The sequence below is a fragment of the Gopherus flavomarginatus genome, chromosome 3, assembly GCF_025201925.1.
Source record: "Gopherus flavomarginatus isolate rGopFla2 chromosome 3, rGopFla2.mat.asm, whole genome shotgun sequence".
Taxonomy (NCBI): Eukaryota; Metazoa; Chordata; order Testudines; family Testudinidae; genus Gopherus; species Gopherus flavomarginatus.
Genome location: NC_066619.1, coordinates 210055442 through 210081011, shown reverse-complemented (window position 1 = coordinate 210081011; position 25570 = coordinate 210055442). Strand labels below are relative to the sequence as shown.

The window sequence follows — 25570 nt, the reverse complement described above, 5'->3', positions numbered from 1 at the left end:
CTACTCATAGTGCAACGCTCCGGAAGTTGACACTAGCCTCGGCACTATGGACGTACACCACCAGTTAATGTACTTAGTGTGGACATAGGCATTCAACTTTATACAATCTGTTGCCAAAAATCGAATTCTGTAAAATCGGAGTAATTCCATAGTGTAGACATACCCTAATTGTGTAGACAAGCCCTTAGAGCTATCATGGGCCAAAAAAACAGCCATCAGATGGTGGTAATTTGCAGTTACTTATTTGGGGTGGATTTGAATTGGTAACCTAGAAATGAAAGGTTCTGTATTCCAGTACCTATTTCCTGAGCCTGTGTAACATTATCATATTAAACTATGACCATGTAGATCATTGTTGCACTGTTATATAATTACAACAAATCTTGTATAAATAATGTCAAGTAAGGTGTCTATGGAAAGGTTATGCTTTGCTGAATATGATTATGCTATTAGTATGCATGTCTCATTTTTGTATTTGAAGTTATGAGTATTGGCTCTATACCTTGATTTCAAATGTTTGCTCCTGGGGTAACGCCCACAAGGTATTTAGCCTGCACATCTTGAAGGGACTGTTCAAATTAAGTGGCTCATCAAGGAGCACTTAACTCACAGTGGACCATGGGAAATGCTTATCTACACTTAATGGACTTCCTGCTATGACTAAGTGAAATCATGTATGGACATGTGACATGCCCCTGGGACCCCAAACACCATTTTTACCTGTAATTTTCCACAGTGAGAACAATGGGATTCCCTTCACTTGACAGAAGCTATAAAAGGTGCTGGAAACATCGCCATTTTGCCTATTTCCTGCTCAAACCTCTGGATTATGGCTTAATGCTAATTGGAGCATTCTAACCGAGGGACTGAGGACCTTCCAATCATTTGGAAGCAACCAGAGACTTGACTTAAGCCAGCAGTTTATTCCATCACTGCTACAAGCCTGAACCAAGAATTTCACATTTATTGTATGTATTTGATTCCTTTAACCAATTTTAACTCATCTTTCTTTCTTTTTATAAATAAACCTTTAGATTTTAGATACTAAAGGATTGGCAACAGCGTGATTATTTGGTAAGATCCAAGTTGTATATTAACCTGGGTACATGGTCCTTTGGGATCAGAAGAACCTTTTGTTTGATAAAACTGGCTTTAAATAACCACTCATCTTTAACTCTTGTGTCTGGCTGTTGAATCCAGGACTGCAATGCTTAAGGAAACTGCTTTTTTGACTTCTTGTTAGCCAGTGTGGTGAAACAGAAGTTTACTTTTGTTGCTAGTTTGGTATATCTTATGGGAGAACAACAACCAGTTTTGGGGTTTTTCTGCCCTATTTCTCAACAGTTTGTCCTGAATTTGGTATTCCCAGTTGTAACCCACAAAGGCACGGTTACAGCCTGGCAGTTCCCTCTTCAAATCACTTACATTTTATTCTTGTATTTAGGTTCACACATGTTTTTCCAAACAACTTTTGACTGTTTGTTGATCTTAGAAACTTATTTGTTGTGAAGCTTGTGTTTCTCAAAACAAGTGTTAACCAACTCATTAGTATTATGAAACAAAAATACAAACTTTTATTATTTAAAGAAAATAGCTCAAAGATTACAATAGTTTTGGTCATATTTAAAAGGTCATCCATGAATAAAAAGGAGAGTTGCTCTACAAACATGGGCACATACAGTAAGTTTTCATATTTGTTAATAGCAGCTAAGTTACAAACAGACAGTTCTTAATACCATGCAAGCTCAGTTGAGTTCCATACATTCATTATAAACTTGCAGTTATGTTCATGCCAAATAATCACCTTTTGATAAAAAGGTAATAAAGGAATTCATCTAAACATGACCAAGATTAAACAAAGAAAAATCATAAATAAATACAGGCAACTAAACTTTTTAATAGAAGATTTTGGCATTATACCATTCAAAAAATGCTGTGTCTTCTCCATTCTCTTTAAGTGGCATTTACTAGTGTTAACCATTGTTATAAAAAAAATACAACTCTGTTTTACAACATAGTACTGGCATAATTCAGGTACTTTGCCAATTATAAATAATATAATAAAGTTCTGAAGAGTATTACTGGAAAGCAACCTATACTCTCACACACACACAAATGCACACTATATTCATGTAATGAAAACTGTTATAAAAATACATGTTTACTCCCATGCCAGCTTGTACTATTGAGGTGGGATTCAATACCCATCCTGAAGACTTACAATTCATGGATCTACAGTCTCTGGGAAAAAATAAGACAAAAATTTACTTTCACCAGAATACACATCACTTTATCATTCTTCACTGAATAATCCATTTGTCAGTCACAACTGACATAAATTGGTCCTTTTGAAAGTGATTTTTTGGTTTAAAGGCCTTGCAAATAAAAACTGTGGTCCACCAGCATTTATAAAAATTCAGTCAGCTGCTGCTCAATGCAGAATAATCCTACACGTTGCTTCTACCTAGAGAAATCTTCATTATCTGTCGTACGTAATTGCAGACCGTCACATCTTCCACTGTGACTCAATGTGCAGCTACAAGTAGAGAAGTGCTTTGATTCTCAGTCACTTCAAAAACACTTGTTGAAGCCGGCCCTTAGTACCTTATTAAGTTGAAAATCTTTTTGCTGTTCATAATGGTTTGTCAATAACTGTAACACCTATAGAATAAGAAAATCACAAGATTAAAGTGTAAGTTATTTGACCACATCTTTTCAAAAAAGACAGCTTCCAAAAGTATTAGAAGAAATACAAGACTTCATACAAGGATTTACAGCTATCAAAAATATATATCTATATGTGCATTAATTTAAGGCAAATGTCCCAAAATGTTCAACCTCTGTTATTCAATACAAAGTTGTTCAAGTTTCCAAGGTCTAATTAACCTTTCACCATCAACTCAGTTTGATTATCAGTAGCATAATATCTCTATCAGGCACTTGTTTATATTACACACGCTTTGTTTTCCCAAAAATGTAAGCCAAGATTCCTTAAAGGGGTCTGATTTTCAGTGGGTTGATGCCCAGCACATCTAATGATCAGGCTCTTTAAAGTGTGTCAGAGACTGGTTCCTTTAAAGAGAGTCCTGCTCCCCTCAAAATCAGACCCTAAAGTAAGCTTCCAGCCGCTTTAATGTAAATTGTACTTAGTGAATACCGAGAAGAAAATAAAGTGTGCTATCCAAAACAACCAGATTTTTCATACAGTTTTAGTACAATATTTTGCTTTTAAATGTATTTAAGAAAAATATTTATTGTTTATATTATGATAGTGCCTAGGAGTCCTAATCCTGGACCAGGATCAGGCACTATACAAAAATATACTTTTAAAAACAGGTCTCTCAGTGCAATAGATTTTTACCTGGACATTTTACTCTTTGGATGTTTTGTCACACACCTCACTTGAGGTACTACTTTCAAATTAATTGTGAGCAGTTAAAAAAAACCATATATCCATTACCTGCATAGCTCCTTCCAGTACTCATACAAGAGGACACAACTGTCCATTTATCAGTTGTTGGGTTATAATATTCCACTGTTGACAAGTTACAGGAACCATCATCTCCTCCAACTACATACAACAGGCCGTATACAGCACAAACCCCTATTAAAAAGGAAAATAGCTGCAATAAGATAGAAGTTTACAGAAAGTGCACACCTATTTGCTTGCTTACACAGTGAAATCATGCCTTCCATTTTGAGGCTTTAGTAAAGAAGCAGAAAATATTAAAGAGAGGTAGAAGCAGGTATAGAACAGATACATAGCCACATTAATAGCATTTTAAAGAACAATATATCTAAACTACAGTATATACCTGCATTCCTTCTGCACATGTTCATATCTGCAACCTGCCTCCATGTATTGGTGGCAGGATCATATACTTCCACACTTTTTCTAACCAAAGGACCATCATGACCACCAACTGCATACAATAAGTTGTTTAACACCCCAACACCTGCAAAAATACAAAACCACTCAAAGTCAGATAGAAGAATGGCTATGACCTGGACATCAGGGAGATCCAGTACACAGTGTATTTACAAATGTAAATCCTATTTCACAGTCAGAGTCAGGAACCCTCTCAAAAGAAATTTGGGTCAGAACATGTTAAACAAAATAAATGATTACAAATTGGTAAAGGCAAGACATTGATTAGAGGCCTTGTGTAACTGGGCATATCACAGCATACAAAGATGAGAGCTGTTCTGCAACAGAAGATTTAGAATAAGCAAAGAATAAATGTACTGAGTATCTATGAAAATACAGAATATTGGAAGTAAGCACCAATTAGAAATGATACTAAATTATGGGCTATGATCCAGTGGGTTTAATGGAAACAAGGCAAGATGATCCCTATAAATGAATCTAAACAGAGCTGGGTACAATCTACACAGCAAAAAGAAAAGAGGTGCAAGAGTGGCACTATATATCCATCAGAAGTATGTTGAAACAAGCTGACAATGAAGTTATGGAATACTTTACTGGGCATGAACATACAATGAATGAACAAACAAACAGCAAACTACAGTGGGCATCTGCTACAAACCACCAGGACTGGTGGAGAACACTAAAAATTAGTTGAACCAACTCTGAAAGTGCTCAAAAACCCAAAGGATTCCATACTCATGGGTTACAGAACCCAGTTCTGTGTCAAATAAACATTTTAGTGTATATTTAGCTTTACGTTAAGAACAACTTTATCAATCTATAAGGAAGGAATCAAGGAACTAGTGAAGTCAGACTGGATCTACTTCTTACTGATAAGTATAAACCAACTGAAAATGTGAGAATCCTAGGAAACCCTGGAACCAGTGATAACAGCTGCGTATTCACCACTATAATAAGAAATGGGATAGCAGAACATAACAGTATTAGCATAGTATATTTCAGAAAGGCAAGTTTTTGGAGTTAAGACACTAGTAAGTAATGTATGACAAACAGAAATATTAAAATTCACCAGTACGGAAGTTGGTTGGGGAATCCCAGGAGACAATTATGGCACAGACTGCTAAACAAAAAAGTGTAAGCTATAAGAGTTGGCCAAATGTGGTTTCATAAAGAGCGTCACAAAAGATTAAGAGTTTAAAATAAAACCTATACTGCAAAAAAGGGGAAGGGAATCAAATAGAATACACAGGATCAGTTATGGCATTCAGAGAAAAGATATGGTTAGAAAAAGTTAATCATAGGTGTCATAAACAGATAGTAGGAGTTAATAGAACAGAAGTACTTTATATCTCTTTTGCCTGTAAAGGGTTAACAAAATCAGAGAGCCTGGCTGTCACCTGACCAGAGGAGCAATCAGGGGACAGGATACTTTCAAATCTTGAAGGAGGGAAGTTTGTGTGTGTGCCGTTAGTTTTTGGTTGTTGTTCTCTCTGGGTTCTGTGAGTGACCAGACGTGCAACCAGGTTTCTCTCCAATCTCTCTGATACTATTCTGGACATATAAAAGACTGTAAGTACTAGGTAGATAAAGCGAGTTAGGCTCATGTTTGTTTTCTTTATTTGCAAATGTGTATTTGGCTGGAAGGAGTTCAAATGTGTATTTTGCTGAAAGGACTTTAATTTGTACTTGTATACTTAGGCTGGGAGGGAATTCCCAGTGTCTATAGCTGAAACACCCTGTAATATATTCCATCTTAAATTTACAAAGATAATTTTTACTGTTTTTTCTTTCTTTAATTAAAAGCTTTTCTTGTTTAAGAACCTCATTGTTTTTTTATTCTGGTGAGACCCCAAGGGACTGGGTCTGGATCCACCAGGGAATTGGTGGGGAGAAAGGAGGGAAAGGGGAGAGAAAGGTTAATTTTCTCTCTGTGTTAGGATTACTTTCTCTCTCAGGGAGAGTCTGGGAGGGGGAGAGAGAAGGAGGGGAAGGTGAATTTTCCTGTTTTAAGATTCAAGGAGTTTGAATCACAGGGATCTTCCAGGGTAACCCAGGGAGGGGAAGCCTGGGAGAGGCAACGGTGAGGGAAAGGGTTTACTTTCCTTGTGTTAAGATCCAGAGGGTCTGGGTCTTGGGGGTCCCCAGGCAAGGTTTTGGGGGGACTAGAGTGTACCGGGCACTGGAATTCCTGGTTGGTGGCAGCGCTACAAGTACTAAACTGGTAATTGAGCTTAGAGGAATTCATGCTGGTACCCCATCTTTTGGATGCTAAGGTTCAGAGTGGGGAATTATACCATGACAATAGGACTGGAAGGGACCTTGAGAGATCATCTAGTCCAGTCTCCAGCACTCATAGCAGGACTAAGTATTATCTAGACCAACCCTGAAAAGTGTTTGTCTAACCTGCTCTTAAAAATCTCCAATGATGGAGATTCCACAACCTCCCTAAGCAATTTATACCAGTGCTTAACCACTCTGACAGGAAGTTTTTCCTAATGTTCTATACCTCCCTTGCTGCAATTTAAGCCCATTGCTTCTTTTTCTATCCTCAGAGGTTAAGAACAATTTTTCTCCTTCCTCCTTGTAACATCCTTTAAGGAACTGGAAAAGTTATGTCCCCTTTCAGTCTTCCCTTTTCCAAACTAAACAAACCCAATTTTTTCAATCTTCCCCCATAAATAACGTTTTCTAGACTTTTAATCATTTTTGTTGCTCTTCTTTGGACTTTCTTCAATTTCTCCACCTCTTTCCTGAAATGTGGCGCTTAGAACTGGACACAATAGTCCAGCTGAGGCCTAATCAGTGCTGAGTAGAGCGGAAGAATTACTTCTGTGTCTTGCTTACAACATTCCTGCTAATATATCCCAGAATGATGTTAGCTTTTGTGCAACAGTGTTACACTGCTGACTCATATTTAACTTGTGGTCTACTATGACCCCCAGATCGCTTTCCACAGTACTCCTTCCTAGGCAGTCATTTCCCATTTTATATGTGTGCAACTGCTTGTTCCTTCCTAAGTGGAATACTCTGCATTTGTCCTTATGGAATTTCATCCTATTTACTTCAGACCATTTCTCCAGTTTGTCCAACTAAAGTGTGAGGTGAGTATCAAGGACTTTCAAAAATATACTTTGGGGAAAATATGTATTAATGGCCTTACTATATAATATAAAGAGGGACATGACCTCTGCTGAAATACTTAAATTTTCATGTTTGTCTTCAATAAGAAAACTAAAAAGGAGGGAGACTGGAGTAATTAGGGAGTAATAAAAGTCTAAAAAAAAATAGGTACCATAAAACATCACTATACCACCATTATAAAATCACATTATCCATTGCTTTATCAGTGATACTCAATATGGACTATCATTCAGGTCAGCTAATGGGTATTTTGGTTGCTATTGTTTATGGCTGCAACATCAACCATAATGCAGTATTGTGTCACTTTTCTTTCTACTGCTCTGTGATCTCACTTTAGTGTAGAGTATCACACAGCACACATGTTATAAAGCTTTCAATATGAGAGGGCTTGAGGAAGGATGAGATTTTTAGCACAAATTTGAGATGCAGTCATATAGCCAAACCAAATATATAAAAACATTGGGTTTCATTGCTAGCTCTCTGATCTAACTCCACACAACTGTAGCTGCTGGCCTTATTGTTTAGTATATTTACTTCTCAAAACCCAATCATTTAACATATTAATTTTTAATACCGCCTCCCACTCCCCTTTGGTCTATCCTTTATTATCCTCTACCAACACCCATTTCCAAGTCATACCTCATTTCTTGCTGCTTCCATCTGTATCTTCTTCTTGTCGTTCTCTTGCATTTTCTGTTCTTTTGTTTTCTTCTCCTGCCCATTTTCCTGGTCCTTGTCTTACCCTTTACCCCTCCCAAAAGACCTGGCGGATATGGGATTTAAGATCCTCATCCCTGTGTGATGCAGCGCACTCCTCTCAGCTGTAGCCAGGAGCAGATATGACTTCCGTCCCTATGCTGATCAGCTGAGAGGCAGGTGACTCTAAAGGGGCCAGGCAGCTGAAAGTCAATCTTTGTGTGAAGCCAACACAAGCATGCAGTGGGAATGGGCAGAAGTCCTTTGGGGTGACCATATATCCAGGAGGCTTAACTAAAACAAGATCAAACTCCTACTTTAATAAAACCTACTGTGACAATAGGACAAATCCCAATATGGAAACATTCTGGTAAGCCAGGATATCTGGTCACTATGATCATATTGAAATACAGCACACTAATGCAAGCAAAACTTACTTTTTTCCAAATTACTGATATAATTTGTACATGTATTTAACACTTCTTTATATATAACCCATTGAATTATGTTAGTAAAGTTTTACTTGAAGGGGATTAAGTAAAACCCTGAACCACTGCCTATTTCTAGAAGTCATGGAGAACCGAAAAGATAACAGAAGACTGGAAAAAAGACAGATGTGGGACAAAACTTGGAAAAAAGTGATCCTGGCAATTACCATCTAGTAAACTGAATTTCAGTCCTTGGTAAAATAATGGAATATAAGAGGGAAAAAACCTGAAAATTTTTAGAGCTAGATTCACAAAAGGACTCTGGTGCCTAACTACAACTTTAGGTGCCTAAATCCTAGAACCAGGTCCCATTGGGATTCACAAATCCCCAACTCAACTGCTACTTATCTGTGCAGGTGCTTATACTAGCTCAGCACCTAATTTTTTGCAACAAAAGTTTCCTAGATGCCTACGTATCTGCCCCTGCTCATGCACACTGCAGTCCACGCTAGATATCTAGATGCCCAAGTCCCAGAGCGATGCTGTGCCCTGAAGAAGAGAGGTGTTCCTCTACCTAACTCACCAGCAAGGCCCAATCTAGTAGCTCCAAGCCTGTCTGCCAGATTGGGCCCCTATAAATGAGTTTCCACAAAACAGCCAGGGAGAGAAGAAGGAACTCCCTCTTAACTTTTAGTCCAGTGGTCAGGATACCCACCTGGGAGGTGGCAGATCTCTGGTTCAAGTCCCCCCACCACCTGAGGGGAAGAAGGGATTTGAACAGGAATTTGTCATTTCTCAGGTAAGTGCTCTAACCACTGGACATTGAGATATTTTGACATGGGCTCCCTCAGTCTCTCCTGTTGAAGTTGTTCCATTGGGAATAAATTTAAAAAATTCACTGGCGCAAGGGACTGGATTCTAGGTCTTCCACATCATAAGAGTGCTCTAACCACCAGGCTACAGCATCAGTCTCATGCTCATTCACTCTGGCTCCATTCCTTGAAGTGTTTATTCACAGTGGAGACACTCAGGAAACACCCCTCTCCTCACAGAGATATCTAGCATAAGAGACTTAACGTGCTGCCTTTTGTAAATCCCATTCTGAGGTGCCTCTCTCTATCCATTAATTGTATATGGTGCTAAACTCAGACTTTTGGGAATCCCAGTAACTGTCTAAGCACCTAATAAAGTTAGGAGTGACAATGCTCGGTGTCAGCATTCTTGTTTCTTTGTAATCTAGCCACTGTTGGGTAACTGGGCCATGGGTATTAAGCAACATTAGTTTGTAAAAGCAAATTCTAACTCCCCGTTGTACCATTGGATAAAATAGACATGAGAGCAGATTGAAAAGTGAAATTTTGCTGCAATTCATCAATTACTACTCTTGTTTATGACTCAAATAACTAGCCTGCTTATATGCAAACATTTCCAATCATAAAATTCAATTACAAACTAGTGATGGCTATCACTAATATTATTAGTGCCCTTTTTATAATCTTTTGGCCAGTTTTTAATCTACCTCTCATCTCCAAGCTAATAAAAAAAAACAGTTACATACCTTTTGTAACTGTTGTTCTTCTAGATGTGTTGCTCATGTCCATTCCAAGTAGGTGTGTGTGCGCTGTGTGCACAATCAGAATGTTTTTCCCCTAGCAGTACCCGTTGGGACAACTGTGGAGCTCCCTGGAGTGGCGCCCTCCTGGCGGTGTATATAGGTCCCTGCCAACCCACTGCCTCTTCAGTTCCTTCTTGCCAGATACTCTGACAGAGGGGAGGCAGGTGGGTCTTGGAATGGACATGAGCAACACATCTCAAAGAACAACAGTTACGAAAGGTAGGTAACTGTTTTATTTCTTTGAGTGATAGCTCACGTCGATTCCAAGTAGGTGACTCCCAAATATTCCCCCAGAGGAGGAGTTGGAGTTCACTGAGTTGCAGACTGTAGCACAGCTCTACCAAATGAGACATTGTCTCTAGCCTGCTGTGTGATGGCATAGTGTGATGTAAAGGTGTGAACAGATGACCACATTACTGCCCTGCAGATGTCCTGAACAGGGACCTGCGCCAGGAAAGCTGCAGATGAAGCTTGCACTCTCATGGAGTGAGCTGTCCACAGTGGGACTGGCATCTTTGCTAGGTCACAGCATGCCCTGATACAAGTCGTGATCCAAGAAGAGATCCTTTGGGATCACACTGGCAGCCTTCTCATCCTCTCTGCAATTGCTATGAAGAGCGGGCTGACTTCCTAAATGGCTTTGTCCAGTCGATGTAAAAGGCTAACACCCATTTGACATCCAGGGAATGGAGCACACGTTCTCCGTTACTGGCATGTAGTTTAAGGAAGAACACTGGCAGAAAAATGTCCTTATTCATATGAAATTGCGAAACCATGTGTCATAAACAGATGGTTAATGGTTAATGTCTCTTTTACCTGTAAAGGGTTAAGAAGCTCAGTAAACCTGGCTGACACCTGACCAGAGGACCAATAGGGGGACAAGACACTTTCAAATCTTGGTGGAGGGAAGTCTTTGTTTGTGCTTTCTGTTTTTGTTCATTGTTCGTTCTCGGGACTGAGAGGGATGGGACATCATTCCACATTCTCCAAATCTCTGAACCAGTCTCTCATGTTTCAAAATTGTAAGTAATAGTCAGGCAAGGTGGATTAGTCTTATGTTTGTTTTCTCAACTTGTAAATGGTGCTTTTGCTGGAAGGATTTTTACCTCTGTTTGCTGTAACTTTGAATCTAAGGCTGGGAGAGGTCCCTCTGGTCTATATGAATCTGAGTACCCTGTAAAGCATTTTCCATTCTGATTTTACAGAGATAATTTTTACATTTTCTTTCTTTAATTAAAAGCTCTCTTTTTATGAACCTGATTGATTTTTCCTTGTTTTAAGATCCAAGGGATTAGGTCTGAACTCACCAGGGATAGGTGGGGGGAAAAGGAGGGGGATGGTTAATTTCTCCTTGTTTTAAGATCCAAGGAATCTGTCTGTGTGAAGCCTCTCAAGGCAACCCAGGGAGGGGAAAGTCTGGGGGGAAAAGGAGGGGGATGGTTAATTTCTCCTTGTTTTAAGATCCAAGGGGTTTTGGATCTGTGTTCCCCAGGGAAAGTTTTGGGGGAACAGAAAGTGTGCCAGACACTAAATTCTGACTGGTGGCAGCGTACCAGATTTAAGCTAGTAATTAAGCTTAAAAGTGTTCATGCAGGTTCCCACTTTTTGTACCCTAAAGTTCAAAGTGGGGAAAAAACCTTGACACTATCTTTGAGAGGAAAGCTGGGTGCTGCTGAAACTGCATCATGTCCTAGTAAAACACAGTATAACCCTCATATGTCAGGGACTTGAGGTCATATACCCTCCTAGCCGAAGTCATAGCCATGAGGAATGCCACCTTCCAAGAGAGGTAAAGGAGAGAGCAAGTCGCCAGGGGCTCAAAGGGAGCGCCCATCAGTCTCGAGGGCACCAGATTAAGATCTCATGGGGGAATTGGCTTTCTTACTTGAGGGTACAGTATGTCTAGCCCCTTGAGGAAGTGTCCAACCATAGGGTTAGCAAATACTGAACGGTCTATTGAGCCAGGATGGAAAGCTGAAATGTGGCCAGGTGCATTTTCATTGACAATACTGCCAGCGCCTGCTGCTTTAAATGAAGTAAATAGTCCAAGATGAAGGGAATCAAGACCTGCATAGAAGGAGCACCTGCCTAATGGAATCTGCGCACAGGAGTTCTAACAGGTTCAGCCATGGCACTTTCATGCTGTGAGATGGGGAGACTCTAGGGTGGGGTGCTCGAGGTGGCCGTGGTCCTGTGTGATCAACTCCGGAATAAGGGGCAGAGTTATATGCGTATCCACCAACAGGTAAAGCAGCATGGTGAACCAGTGCTGACGTGGTCATGCTGGTGCTATCAAGGTTAACAATGCCTTGTCTCATCAGACCTTGATGTGGACCTTGTGGATGAGTGGGAATGGCGGGAATGCATACAATAGGCACCCTTTCCAGGACAGGAGAGAGGCGTCCGCGAGCCAGCCCTGGCTGTGATTCAGGAAGCAGCAGAACTGCTGCCACTTCCTGTTGTGCCATGTCATGAACAGGTCTATCTGGAAAATATTGATGGTGACGTAGGGGTGAAGAGACCACTCGTGGCCGTGAAAAGACCTGCTGAGGTGATTGGCCAGTTCGTTCAGCGAACCCGGAAGATATGAGGCCTCCAATTCTATCGAGTGGGTAATGCAGAACTCCAACAGCTTGAGGGTTTCCTGACACAGGGTAGAGGAGTGAACACCACCTTTGGTTTATATAGAACATTATACAGAATATTGTCTGTCAGTACTGATACAAATCTGCCCTATAGATGGGTTTGAAATGTCTAGCAAGTGAGGTGCATCGCACGCAGCTCCTTGACATTGATGTGCAGCAAAAGTTCTGTCTGGACCACAGATCTCGAGTCCTGAGATCGCCTAGGTGCGCTCTCCATCCCATCGCTGACACATCTGTGACTAGTGACAGCGTTGGCTGAGGTTTGGAGGAGGGTATTCCTGCACATACTGTTTGTGGGTCCCCACTATCATAGGGACTCGAGAACCTGGGAAGTAAGAGTGACCAACCTATATAGGTGGTCTTGGTTTGACTTGTAAACTCAGGCTAGCCATGCCTGAAGGGGACATAGCTGCAGTCTGGCATGCTGTACCACAGATGTGCAAGCTGCCATATGCCCAAGCAATTTTAAGCAATTCCATGCAGTCATGCTGGGAAATCTGTTGACATCTTTTACGATGGCATTCATGGGAAGGAAACAAGCTTCCTGAAGAGAAGCCCTGGCCAGGGTGGAATCTAGGAGGGCCTCAATGAACTCTATCCTCTGAGTGGGTGTTATGGTTGATTTTGCCATGTTCAGGATGAGGCTGAGCCTGAGGAAAGTCATGCGCACAACGCTCATGTGGTCCTTCACTTGGGCCCGAGAACGACTCTTGATTAGCCAGTTGTCCAGCTACGGGAATACTTGAACCTGTTATTTCCTCAGAAAGGCTGTCACGACTGCCATGCACTTGGTGAACACCCAAGGGGCTGCCAATAGGCCAAAGGGGAGGACTGTGAACTGGTAGTGGATGTTGTTGACCACAAATCGAAGGAATCATCTGTGGGATGGGATTATGGACACATGAAAGTACGTGTCCTTCAAGTCGAAGGCAGCGTATCAGTCCTCCAGATCCAGAGAGGGAACGATGGAAGCCAGGGAGAACATGTGGAACTTCAAGTTCTTCATGAATCTGTTGAAGTTTTGCAGGTCTAAAATGGGCCTGAGCCCACTCTTGGCCTTAGGGATTAGGAAATAATGGGAGTAGAACCCCTGCCCCTGAACTCCAGAGGAACTTCCTCTACCACCTCATGTTGCAAGAGCATTTGCATCTCCTGCACTAGAAGTTGCTTGTGAGAAGGGTCCCTGAAGAGGGACGTGGAGGGTGGGTGGAAAGGCGGGAAAGAACAGAATTGGTAGACTATCCCAATTCTACAGTGCTCAAAACCCATTGGTCTGAGGTTATTTGAGACCAGGCAGAGTAGAAATGAGATAGATGATTCACAAAGAGAGGGAAGGATCCGTGATTTGGGCTGGTGCTCCATCCTCAGGTGCATTTTCAAAAGTTTGGTTTTGAGGCCGAGGGCTGTTTTGCCACCGCTTGGCTGTGGCCAGAGGAGGACTGAGCAGGGCGCCATCTGCTACTCCTTCCTCGCTTCCTATTATAATCTTGTCTGGGAGGAACAGAGTAAAAGTGTGGGGGCGGGCTGAGGTTTGAACAGCTTCTGCTGGGGAGTTGCCTGCGAATCTCCAAGCCCAGAAGCCAAGAGTCTCTTTGCTCTGAAAAGAGCCCAGAGCAGTGAAAGGGTAGGTCCTGGATAGTATTCTGACCTCATGAGGGAGCCCTGAGACCTGAAGCCATGAGCTGCGCCTCATAGCGATGGCAGTAGCCATCGTGCGGGTAGTCGAATCTGCCGAGTCCAAGGCGGCCTGTGGCGAGGTCCTTGCGACTACCTTGCCTTCCTCCAAGACTGTGCCAAACTCGGAGCAGGAGTCTATGGGGAGCAATTCCTGGAACATGGCCAAGGTATTCCAGAAGTTGTAGCAGTAACGGCCCAGGACCACCTGCTCATTTGCTATATGAAGCTGGAGCCTCCCAGTGCAGTACACTTTCCAACCAAAGAGGTCCAGCTTCTTAGCATCTTTGGATTTGGGGGTAGACCCCGGCTATCCATGCCGCTCCTTGTGGTTAGCCACCTCCACCACCAGCGTACCTGGCTGCGGGTGGGTAAAGAGCCACTCGTACCCTTTCGATGGCACAAAGTATCTGCATTCCACCCCCTTGGCCACATGGGGGGACAGAGGCGGGTGTGTGCCACAACACCTTAGCGGTGTTTTGGATAGTCTTGGGCAATTTTACCCTTGAAGGTCCTTTAAGGACCAGAATGTCTACCACTGGATCAGTCTCCTCAAAGACCTCCTCTGCCTGCATATTTAGGTTCTGGGCTACCTTGCTAAGCAGGTCCTGACATGCTCTGAAGTCTATAGCAGACAGCATAATAGGGGAGGAAGAGGATGACGCCCTTGGGGCCACTGGGTCTTCTTGACCCTCTGGCTCACAAGAGTTGCCCTGAGTGGCGACACCTTGAGCAGCACAGGGGATATCGTTGGTGCCCGGCACTGACCTGGCACCAACGATATCCCCTGTGCTGCTCAAGGTGTCGCCACTCCTTCTAATGGGGAGACTCCTTCTAATGGGGAGACTCCCGGGTTACCGAGGTGGCTGAAGGAGGGATCCGAACCTCTGAGGCCATTGACAGGGATCTGGAGCCTAACCCCTGGGCTTGATGGTAGGCCCACGATGTCCAAAAGCGCCACTGGGATGGCCCCTGCCACTGGCACCACTTGACCTTCATTCTGCCTCAGATGGTGCTGAGAACGGTACCGGCTAGCCTAGAGACATAGAAGTCTGCCTCCGACTCCGAAGAATAGTCCGATCTCAGTGACCAAGGCGGTGCAGACTGAAACAGTGCTGGGGAATGGTGCCGTGGCGAGAATGATCAGTGCCACACAAATGCTGGCTTGCCTTGAATGGCATAGTTCCTCTCTGTAAAGTCGGTGCCAGTGCCAGAGCAGGGGACTGTCCATTCATGGTGATCAAGTCCCCTGCCGTTTCAAATGTGTCTGGTGTGGACAGAAGGCCTAGGTCATCCTCCAGATCCTCGTGCACTAGGGAGTCCACCAGGACCAGACTCGACAGACCTCCCCGCAAAACTGAAGTCAGCAGTGCCAGTATAGATGGGGCCTAGGCTGAGTGTCCCGATGTGGGACGCACCCCACTGGTACCTGCTTGCTCCACATTCTGTCTGCTCTTTTCTTTTTATACGGCACTGGCGAATAGGAATGGTGCCTTGTGCTGGCATTGGAGGCGGTCTTCGGTGCTCGGGAATTGTGGTGCCATTGAGATTCCTTAACTGAATCCTTACTCGGTGCCGAAGCCTCCCACATCAAGGCCAGTGCGCTGTGCACTGAAGTACTGAGCGCGGGGTCAGATGCTGCCTGGGCTGTCTGGGGACAAAGGGCCAACTCCATTAAAAGGTGCTTCAGCTGAAAGTCCCGCTCCTTTTTAGTTCTGGGCTTGAAGCCCCTGCAGATCTTGCACCTGTCGGTCTGGTGTGCCCCTCTCTGGCACTTCAGACAGGAGTCATGTGAGTCTCCCCTTAGCATGGGCTTCAGGCAGGATCCACACAGCTTGAAACCTGGAGGCCAAGACATGCCCCAGTCCCTGGTGGGAGCAAAGCTAAAACCTAACTACTAACACTAATACTAACTACAACTTTTAAAATTATTTACAGAAAAACAGATAACAGTCCACGAGGAAATCGCTTGCTAAATGCAAGAGAGAAAGTGTTATAAGAACAAGAGTACTTGTCACACCTTAGAGACTAACAAATTATTTCAACATAAGCTTTTGTGGGCTACAGCTCACTTCTTCGGATGCATAGAATGGAATACACACTCTGTATGTATAAATATCTCCTGTCTGTGTGTTCTATTCTATGCATCTGAAGAAGTGAGCTGTAGCCCACAAAAGTCTATGCTGAAATAAATATGTTAGTCTCTTCTAAGGTGCCACAAGTACTCCTGTTCTTTTTGCTGATACAGGCTAACACGGCTGCTACTCAGAAAGTGTTATGTAAAGCTGCTCAATCCAGATGAATGCGATTGTAAGATTTGTAACTTTTCAGTCATTGCTAGTATGATCATTAAATTCTGTAATCTTTTGGCAAACTTTGTAATTTTAGTTATTGTTAGTATAGCCTTTTAAGTTTTGTAACTTTTGCAAGTTATGTAACCTTTTCAGTTACCACTTGTATAAACCTCCAAGCTTTGCAATATTCCATCATGCAATCAGAGAGCGTGTGAACAAGGGAGTGTGTGTGGGACTGGGCGGAGAGGAACTGCAAGGAGAAAAGAGCCTGGAGCCAGGTGTGTCTGATGTAATCTGCCCTGAGAAGGCAATCATGGGGTGCTGTAAAGAAAAGAAGAACCTGGTATGCATGAACCGAATAACGCCTGGACATGCTGTTAGTGACGGACACAGAAGAGAAACTCAGTGTACGTGACAGGAGCCGCCCAGTTCCAAAAAAGGAAGAAGGCATGCACACAAGCCCCCTGCTTCTTGACCTGCTTGCTGTCCTGGATCCGTGACTGCACGTGGACACACCAGATCTACTATACTTTGGCTTCTTGACTTTCTCTGCTGTCTCCGGTAACTCTCCGCCTGTGAGAGTATGTGGGTGCATGAGGGTCTGAATGCAATGAATGTGTGCGTGCATGACTAAACACCATCCCTTTTCTGTTTGATCGAATAACAGTATTTAATAAAACCAATATAAGTGCAACCCTGGGTTGGTTTCTAGGGAAAGCTGCTCCAACGACCGTCACTGGCAGTAAGAAAGAACTGAAGAGGCAGTGGGTTGGAAGGGACCCATATACACCGCCATGAAGGCACCACTCCAGGGGCTCCACAGCTGTCCCGATGGCTACCGCTAGGGGAAAAACCTTCCGGAAGACTGCACGCATGGCACACCCACACTTGGAATTTACATGGACAATCACTTGAAGAAGTTTAGTTAGTAGTATTTTATGAGATACTAAAATGCTTTACAAAGAATCCAGATATCACATATATAGTGATTCCTTGATGCACTAATTTTGTAATTTTAGATAAAAAAAAAATCAAGTTACTTTAGGCAAGTATGATATAAACAAATCAAACTCTTGTTATTTTTTTAGCTAGAATTACAAAATAAGTCTCCCAAGGGAACTCTGTAGAGAAAGTATTTGGATTTTAGTAAATATTTTAATACAGTGTCATGAATTACTACTCAAAAATAATTAATTTGAATTGGACTTAAGTACTGCTACATAGATTAGAAACTTGATATAGTTCAATAAATAAAGATAGAATAAATGAGAGAAGGCAAGGTGTAACATTGGAGAAGTGGTAGAAAATGTATTGGGGTGCATCTAGGAATCCAAGTTCTATTAGGTCTTATTTACAGCAATATTTCTTCTGTTCATCAGGAAAAGGAGAAAGCAGCACATTAATGCAAGTCCTGCTGGATACTAGATTGGGTATGCCTAGAAACACCATGGAAGACATCCAGAGTACAAAGGGACCTGAAGAAGTTAGAAATATAGGCAGAGAAATACCAAAATTAAATTTGATTTGGAAAAGATCACATGAAAACATCTGGAGAAACAAACTATTATTCAATAAGTTGGAAAAACCTAGAATACCAAAAGACAGAGATGACAATAATCAGCAAACTAGACTTGAGTTCCCAATTTAACAAGGCCTTAGGAAATACTTCTACAGCCCCAAAATGGCCTTAGTATCATCTAAATGAACAAGAAGTGGATGTCACTCTGGCATTTTGAGTTATATTTAAAATAAAAAACACACACATAGCTCTTTGTGAGATTACACTTAGATTACTGTTTTGGATTCTAGGCACTTCAATACCAGAAAGAAAAACTGAAGGGAGTTCAAAGGAGGATACAAGAGATTTACTTATGAAGAAAGATTAAAAGAGATAAAAGTGTACAGCCATGACTAAATGATAGGGCATGGCACATGATAGCCTATACATATTTGAAAGGTGTAAACAACAGGTAACGAGGGGGTTATTCAGGATGAAACAAAGGTTGTATACGTAAAAGTAACAGGATTAAACTAAGGAATGGAAATTTAAGGACAAATATAAGGAGAACACTTCCTAAGAGCGAGATAAATTAGACTGCAGAACAAGTCTTTCAAAGGAGGTGGTGGAAGCCCAATCACTTTGCACAGGTCAAGTTAGACTGAAATCCCTATTAGAGAAAGCAATCCTCCACTGACAAAGGGATGACCTAGATGACATAGGCCTCTCTCATCTGATTTCTGTGATTCAATGAGCTGCTTAATGGAGCTTAGTTGGAAATGTAAAAGCACTGGATGTGACGTTCCATGCAGATTACTCCATATGATGATATCAAGAAGCCTAAGAAGTCTAGTAGGTAAATATGAAAAGGTACAAAACAAGGGGGAATAAAACCCCTGCACAGTTAATATTTGCCTAACCTGTATGGGACACTTATGCATTTGTAACCTGCAGTGCTTCTGTTAACTGCACCGTACAATAAAAGTAAATATTCTGAAGTGTCCTATTAAAGTCAGCCTGTATTTTATATTTTAAGAAATAACGTGTTTCTGTGGTTGCAATATAATTTGCTTTCATTTTGTTAATTCTGTTCACTCACCTGCTCCACTCCGTCTAGTGCTCATTTCTGCAACATAGGTCCATTCATTTGTACTAGAATTATAGCATTCCACCGTACTAAGGCACTGACGTGATGCCCCATCGTAGCCACCAACAGCATATAGCATACCTAGAAAGGCAATCGCCAAGCCCCCCGCCCAATATACACAGATTAATCTAAGTATTTTAATACACAGACACAGGTATGTAGACTCTGATGTGCTACATATATGCAAACAGGCAAAACATCGATTGATTTACACTCTCTAAATCAGACTATGAAAAACAACAGTAGAGTGGTTAAGGGGAAGGTCCTACATAAAAACAATTAGCCAAAAGTACTAGTCTCTGGTCCCTGTTATTTTAAGTTGATGTGAGTTTCCATGATTCAGCAACTGTATGAACAAAAAATGTTGGGTTGCTCAACTGAAGTACCTGGTGCCACTCACTCTGATTTTAATCAAAAATTCCACAAAGGCGAACTATTTCAGGTGTGTGCAGCACTGAAAGCTAGCCAATTCCTTTCTTGGGAAATTACAGGGTGGAGAATTTTTCTATAGGTTAAATTTTCAGAACAGGGATAGCAAGAGGCTCCTGTGACAGTGCACTCCATATGATTTTATGAAAATATGCTAATGAGTGTGAATATAACATAACTGGAATATGCTTCATGCAAAAGGTCTCTTGTAAGGTATCATTCTAAAGCTTATAATCTACTGAGTGTGGTCATACCATTTGTATAAATGTTATCATTCTTGTATATGAAACTAGAAATACGAAATATAACTCTGAGGTCCTATTGTAATCATGCAAAGTGTGGGCCATTAATGGTGGTTTGGAATCTTGATGGCTCCCATTAACCAGGACAATTGACTGTAGATGGCTCCATTTACTTGCAAGCTTTCCTGTGAGTCAGACCAGGAAAAATGAAGACTTGGGGTCTCACAGGACATGTGACCATGTCACCTGGTACTCAAATCCATCTTAAACCTGGTGCTTTTCCATTAAGAAAGAGGGATGGGGACCCAGAGACAAAAGATTCCCAAAGCTATAACGGGGTAGAACAGAACAAAACAGGTGGCAGTCAGGAGAAACGTAGCTACAACCTGAGCTAACAAGAACTGTACTGGGGAAAGGACTGGGCCCAGACTAGGAAGGAGTCAGTCTGTGACAGAAGCTTATTGGAACATCTCTTTTGAGGGTGAGATTTACCTGTATTCAGTTTCCTACTGTATTTGACTTATACTTGTGTGCTTTATTTTATTTTGCTTGGTAACTTACTTTTTATATTTAATAAAATCACTTTTTGCTGATAAATTAATCAAGAGTAAGTAATTAATTCCTGGGGGAGCAAACAGCTGTGCATATCTCTCTATCAGTGTTATAGGGGGCGGACAATTTATGAGTTTACCCTGCACAAGTTTTATACAGAGTAAAATGGATTTATTTGTGATTTGGATCCCACTGGGAACTGGGTATCTGGATGCTAGAGACAGGAGCACTTTCTAAGCTGTTTTCAGTTAAGTCTGCAGTTTTAGGGGATGCGGTTCAGTTCCTGGGTCTGTGTTGGAGCAGACTGGCCTGTTTGGCTCAACAAGGCAGGGTTCTGAAGTTCCAAGGTGCCAGGGAAAACGGGCTCAGAGGTAGTCTCAGCACATCAGGTGGCAGTCCCAACAGGCTTTCTGTGACCCAACCCATCACAGCTCCCATACCATTAAAAACACACCTCTAACAGAGCAGCTCAAATTTTTGTGTTACATCAATGAAGAGTTATCAGAGAGATGACTATCTTATTGCATCAAACTTTGCTAGCTTTGTTTGGAAGCATCAAATTATTAATTTATGGAAATTTTTCAGTTTGCTTTAGGTGTACTAGGCCAACTATTTAACAGATGGTTTCCACATTACTTTGTGCACACTTCTCTGCAGGCAAGTTTAAGTACTATCACTTGTGTACAAAACAATGGTTTGACATATCCAAATGAGAATACACAAAGAAGCTCAACCTGAGGCTGAGTTGAAGTCCCTTTAAAAACGTGGCCCACAGTCTACCTTTTTATCAGCTTCAGAGCACAGAGCTTCTGGATAGCCCTCCACTTCTGGGTTGTATCCTTATTAATTCCTCAACAGGCAGGGTACAAATCTGAGTTCATCTCAGGACCAGTCAACACTATTTTAAAAGTGTATTCTAATATTTTGTTTTAAATAAAATAAACCATAACAAAAGCAGTTTCTACTAAAAGATGTGCCAGTGATAGTGGGTGAATATAACCATCTACATGTTTCTTAAAGGCCATCTAAGATGGGGTAATAAACTAATCTCCTAGTCTAATGACCAAAATATTTCCTATTCTCAGATGGCTTTTAAAAAGCAATTACAACAGTTATGCCCTGTCCACACGAGCTGAATAACCATGCTCACAGAGGAGTTTTGAAAAAATGTAAACAAAGTTTAAAGTCTGCTCCCCAATGTGGCAGAAAATAGCATACATGGTTGTGCTAACTTTTTCCCTACTTGCAGACATAAGGTTTTCTCTACTTTGTCACTGACTGAATGTGTCACTAATCTACCTTTTAGTTGAGAATGTTCCATTCCCTACCCCATTTTTTGAACACTAGCAGAGAGAAAAGGCAGAAACTTTCAGAACTGTATTTGTCTTATTCTCAGTTAACAACAAGGACATTTGGATGTCTGCCGTCACTACTAGATTGCTATGCAAAAACTCTTCCATTCTATATATTTATTGTACATGTAGTATTTGATTGAGAAAAATAAATCTTACAAATGTATAGACAGTGACACAGGCAGGACAACTAACATTATCAGATGACATAAAAACTTACCTCCGACAACACCTACACCAACACTACTCCTCCTTGTGTTCATTGGAGCTACATGAAACCATTCATTAGTCTTCATATTATACGCTTCTACAGATGATAAACCTGTTTAAACAGAACAAATCTGTAATTGACATCTTCACAGTATCCAGTCTTTAGAAATTCTCTGTGCTAAGATTTGCAGTCAAGTTTTTTTCTAAGAACAATTAATGGCTATACATGTGGCCTGGGAAGTATTATTTGGATAGCCCACAACATACTGTGATGTTTGGAGAAGGAATAGTGAATAAAGTCTTTGTAGAGAGTCAGAAAAATGTCTTCCTTTCTTTTTTTAAATGATGAGCTATATGGTACAGTCTTCTGCTCACCAACACTTACATGTACATACATACATACATACATACATGTGCCCATCGCTTGTGCGCGTGCACACACACTTCATATGTCACTAAGACTTAGGAATAAGTGTGCATATTTACATTACAGAAAACATACAGAGAATCTATTCTACGTGCACACAGGAAGGGGGCTCCTAAGCTCAGTTCTATCATGAGGGAGTTGTCAGAGTACTGTAGTAGGACAGTGAGGATGAAATTTGGCTCTGCAGTGGCTCAGATACTGTTGAGTCCTTTTGAACCTGCACTCTAGCAAGTGGGGGTCCAGATCATTGCTCCCACTTAGTACATGATTTGTGAATGTTCAACTACACAAAAGGCTAGTTGTCTTTCCTGGTCTTTTTCATTTGAAATGCCAGGAACAATATCGAGATGCGTAAGTAAATCGGACAGGATTATTTCAATAGTAGCTAAAACTGTAATAACCAACACAGTAGTATTTAAAGATAAAATACCTGTACTCCCATCAAATCCTCCTACAGCATATAAGAGCCCATTTAATACAGCAGCTCCCAAGGTGCTTCTCCTATCTTGCATATTAGCAACACTGGTCCATTGGTCCTTCACTGGATCATAGGAATCGACTGTGCGAACTCTTAAGGAGCCATTGAAACCACCGACAGCAAAAACCAGTCCACCCATGTACACCATGCCTTGAAAAAACAAGAGTTTACTTTTCCTTACCACTGACTTTTTTCTATGTTCAGGACATCAGTGTTTAATAAGTAACCATTTATAATACAGATGCATTATACACCTCTACCTCGATATAACGTTGTCCTCGGGAGCCAAAAAATCTTACCGCGTTATAAGTGAAACCGCGTTATATCAAACTTGATTTGATCTGCTGGAGTGCGCAGCCCCCCTCCCTCCGAGTGCTGCTTTACCGCGTTATATCCGAATTCGTGTTATAATGGGTGGGGTTATGACAAGTAGAGGTGTATAACCAGATTTTTAGTGACAATTTATTCAGTTTAAATGTTAAATTTTACATGACATTAGCGCAAAAATGCTCTGCAGTCTGGATTTATCTCTGCTTACAGCTCCTCAGGTGTATTACATTCAATGCTATTTTAAACAATATTTTTACATAACAGTTCTCTCTATATTCTTTAAACATAAAATGATGCTCATCACTGTAGTATCTGAACATCCTATATACATTAATGGATTTATCCTCAGTATCATTGCAAGTTCTATTTTACAGATTGGGAACTGAACCACAAAGAGATAAAGACCAAATTTTCAAACTTGGGTGATCTAAAGTTAGGCATCTAAATCCATATTTAAAAAGTAATTTAAGTAAGTGGCCTGAATTTAAGAGGCAATGAGCACTTGCAGCTCCCATTGAAATCTATGCTCAGCACTTCTCAGGGCATGTAGAATAAGTAGTAAAGAAAGAAGCAGCTTGCTTTCAAATATTGCTGTAGACAGAGCCCTTAAGTTACATGTCACATACCTGCTCTACATCTTCTGGAAGGCAATTCAGCCACCTGATGCCAGCGCTCTTCTTTAAAGTCATAGCATTCCACACTGCGGATGGCCTTTGGTGCTTGTCCTCCAACCACCATCATCAACTGCAAGGGGATCAACAACATTTACTGCTTATTTGCACATATGGGAATATTTGAAAGGCTTTAAAGTGCTAAAGAAAAACATTTCTCTGTACAGCCAATAATCAAAAGATGTTTCATTCAAATATATGCCTAATATCTTACAAGTTAGGAAAAAATAAAAAGATTTCTGAAACATGCAATTTGTGATCTTTCCAGCAAAGGCAGTATTTGAGGCAAGACAGAAAGAAATTCAGGCCTTGTTATACATGCTGTATGGGAAAGATTCAAATTGCCCTGGCCACACAGGAATAACAATAAGATGCAATGGATGTAGTTTAATTAGGCCACAACTTTAGTCACTTCATATATCTGGAAATAAATCATACAGTGCAGGTCATCATTCTTTCCTTAATAATTTCCACCTATTTCAGAGGTCTGCTGTCAGACATTCCCCTTTCCAAGCTGGTTCCAAACTTATTGCTGGGACCCTGCCATGCTTCTCTCATATGAAGGTTAAGAGAGGGTGGGGGTGGGTATAAAAAGGTGGAGCTGTCTCCTCACTATATCAGAAATTAGGAGTCACAATCTCCTTTTTCCCAGTTTCCTTAGGTGGTGCCTTCCTCTAAATCTACTTCCAACTCCTGATTATCAGTGAATCAGAACATAAGAACAGCCATACTGGGTCAGACCAAAGGTCCATCTAGCCCAGTATCCTGTCTTTCGACAGTGGCCAATGCCAGGTGCCCCAGAGGGAATGAACAGAACAGGTAATCATCAAGTGATCTATCCCCCTGTTGCCCAGTCCCAGCTTCTGGCAGACAGAGACTAGGAATACCATTGCTGCCCATCCTGGTTAATAGCCATTGATGGACCTATCCTGCATGAATTTATCTAGTTCTTTTTTGAACACTGTTCAGAGCCCCTCTGTAACAAATCCTGCACAGGACACCTGCTATACACTAAGTTGCAATATCCTGACCTAACCTTACCTACCCCACCAGACATGCTGCAGGGAAGTGACAAAAATCCACCCTGCACTGGCCAATCTGGCAGTGAGGGCAAAATTCCTTACCAATCCCAAAAGAAAAAAGTGTACTAGTGCAATGCCAACAGCAGATCATAAAAATCTGGTTAGACTCTGATCCCATGTGTTGGGGGTAAATGATGTGGATCGATGACTGATGGGAGAGTTCCTTCCAGAATGCATGGGGTATAAATATCTCCCCTCCCTCCACTGCACATGGTGGGTCACTGCTCCACCTGGTCTGGCCACTTCCTGTTCCCCTTGAGACTCCACTTAGGTATGACCCTTTTTCCCTCCCTCATAAGCCAAATGCAGTCAGGACTCTGGAAAGAGCACCGTCTTCTTTTCTTCCTCCCACCCAACCATCACATTCAGTTGTGGTAAGCACATTCTGCAGGAAGCTGAAGATAAAGATACTCTGGGAACTTTTGAGGAGGGATTCTGCCCTCAAGTGTGAGAATCCAGCTTCTAGACGAAGTCAGTGAGGACTGTGAATGTGCACCTGAGAGCAGAATCTAGCCTTTGATTTGGTCCTCTTGAGGGAAGACTAGTTGCAAAGCTTCACTGAATATGCAGAAGTCAGAGGAATGGCATTGATATCTAGCTCCTATTCTGCCACTGCTGAGTTGGAATAATAGTACTGTGATCAAACTTCTTCTGTATTTGGGTGAAAGAGGAGAGGAGCCTAGGTATTTAACACAAGTACTGTTAGTTGAAAACAAATGAGATTATTTAAAATACTCCAGAATTAGACACAACCACATAATTTTATCCAG

The 25570-nt window shown here is 41.6% G+C and overlaps 1 protein-coding gene across 2 annotated transcripts in view; it reads right to left on the bottom strand.

Annotated features, from left to right (window-relative positions):
• Positions 1-1549: 1549 nt before the first annotated feature.
• Positions 1550-25570, bottom strand: part of KLHL2 (kelch like family member 2) — a 118394-nt gene continuing 94373 nt past the window's right edge. For both annotated transcript variants that reach the window (XM_050946468.1, XM_050946469.1), the window contains 7 exons: positions 23674-23791; positions 22670-22867; positions 21823-21924; positions 18980-19108; positions 3816-3956; positions 3461-3604; positions 1550-2661 (listed from right to left, as the gene is read on the bottom strand). In XM_050946468.1, the coding sequence (XP_050802425.1) occupies positions 2633-2661; positions 3461-3604; positions 3816-3956; positions 18980-19108; positions 21823-21924; positions 22670-22867; positions 23674-23791 (861 nt within the window). In that variant the 3' untranslated portion in view covers positions 1550-2632. The remainder of the gene's footprint in view (positions 2662-3460; positions 3605-3815; positions 3957-18979; positions 19109-21822; positions 21925-22669; positions 22868-23673; positions 23792-25570) is intronic.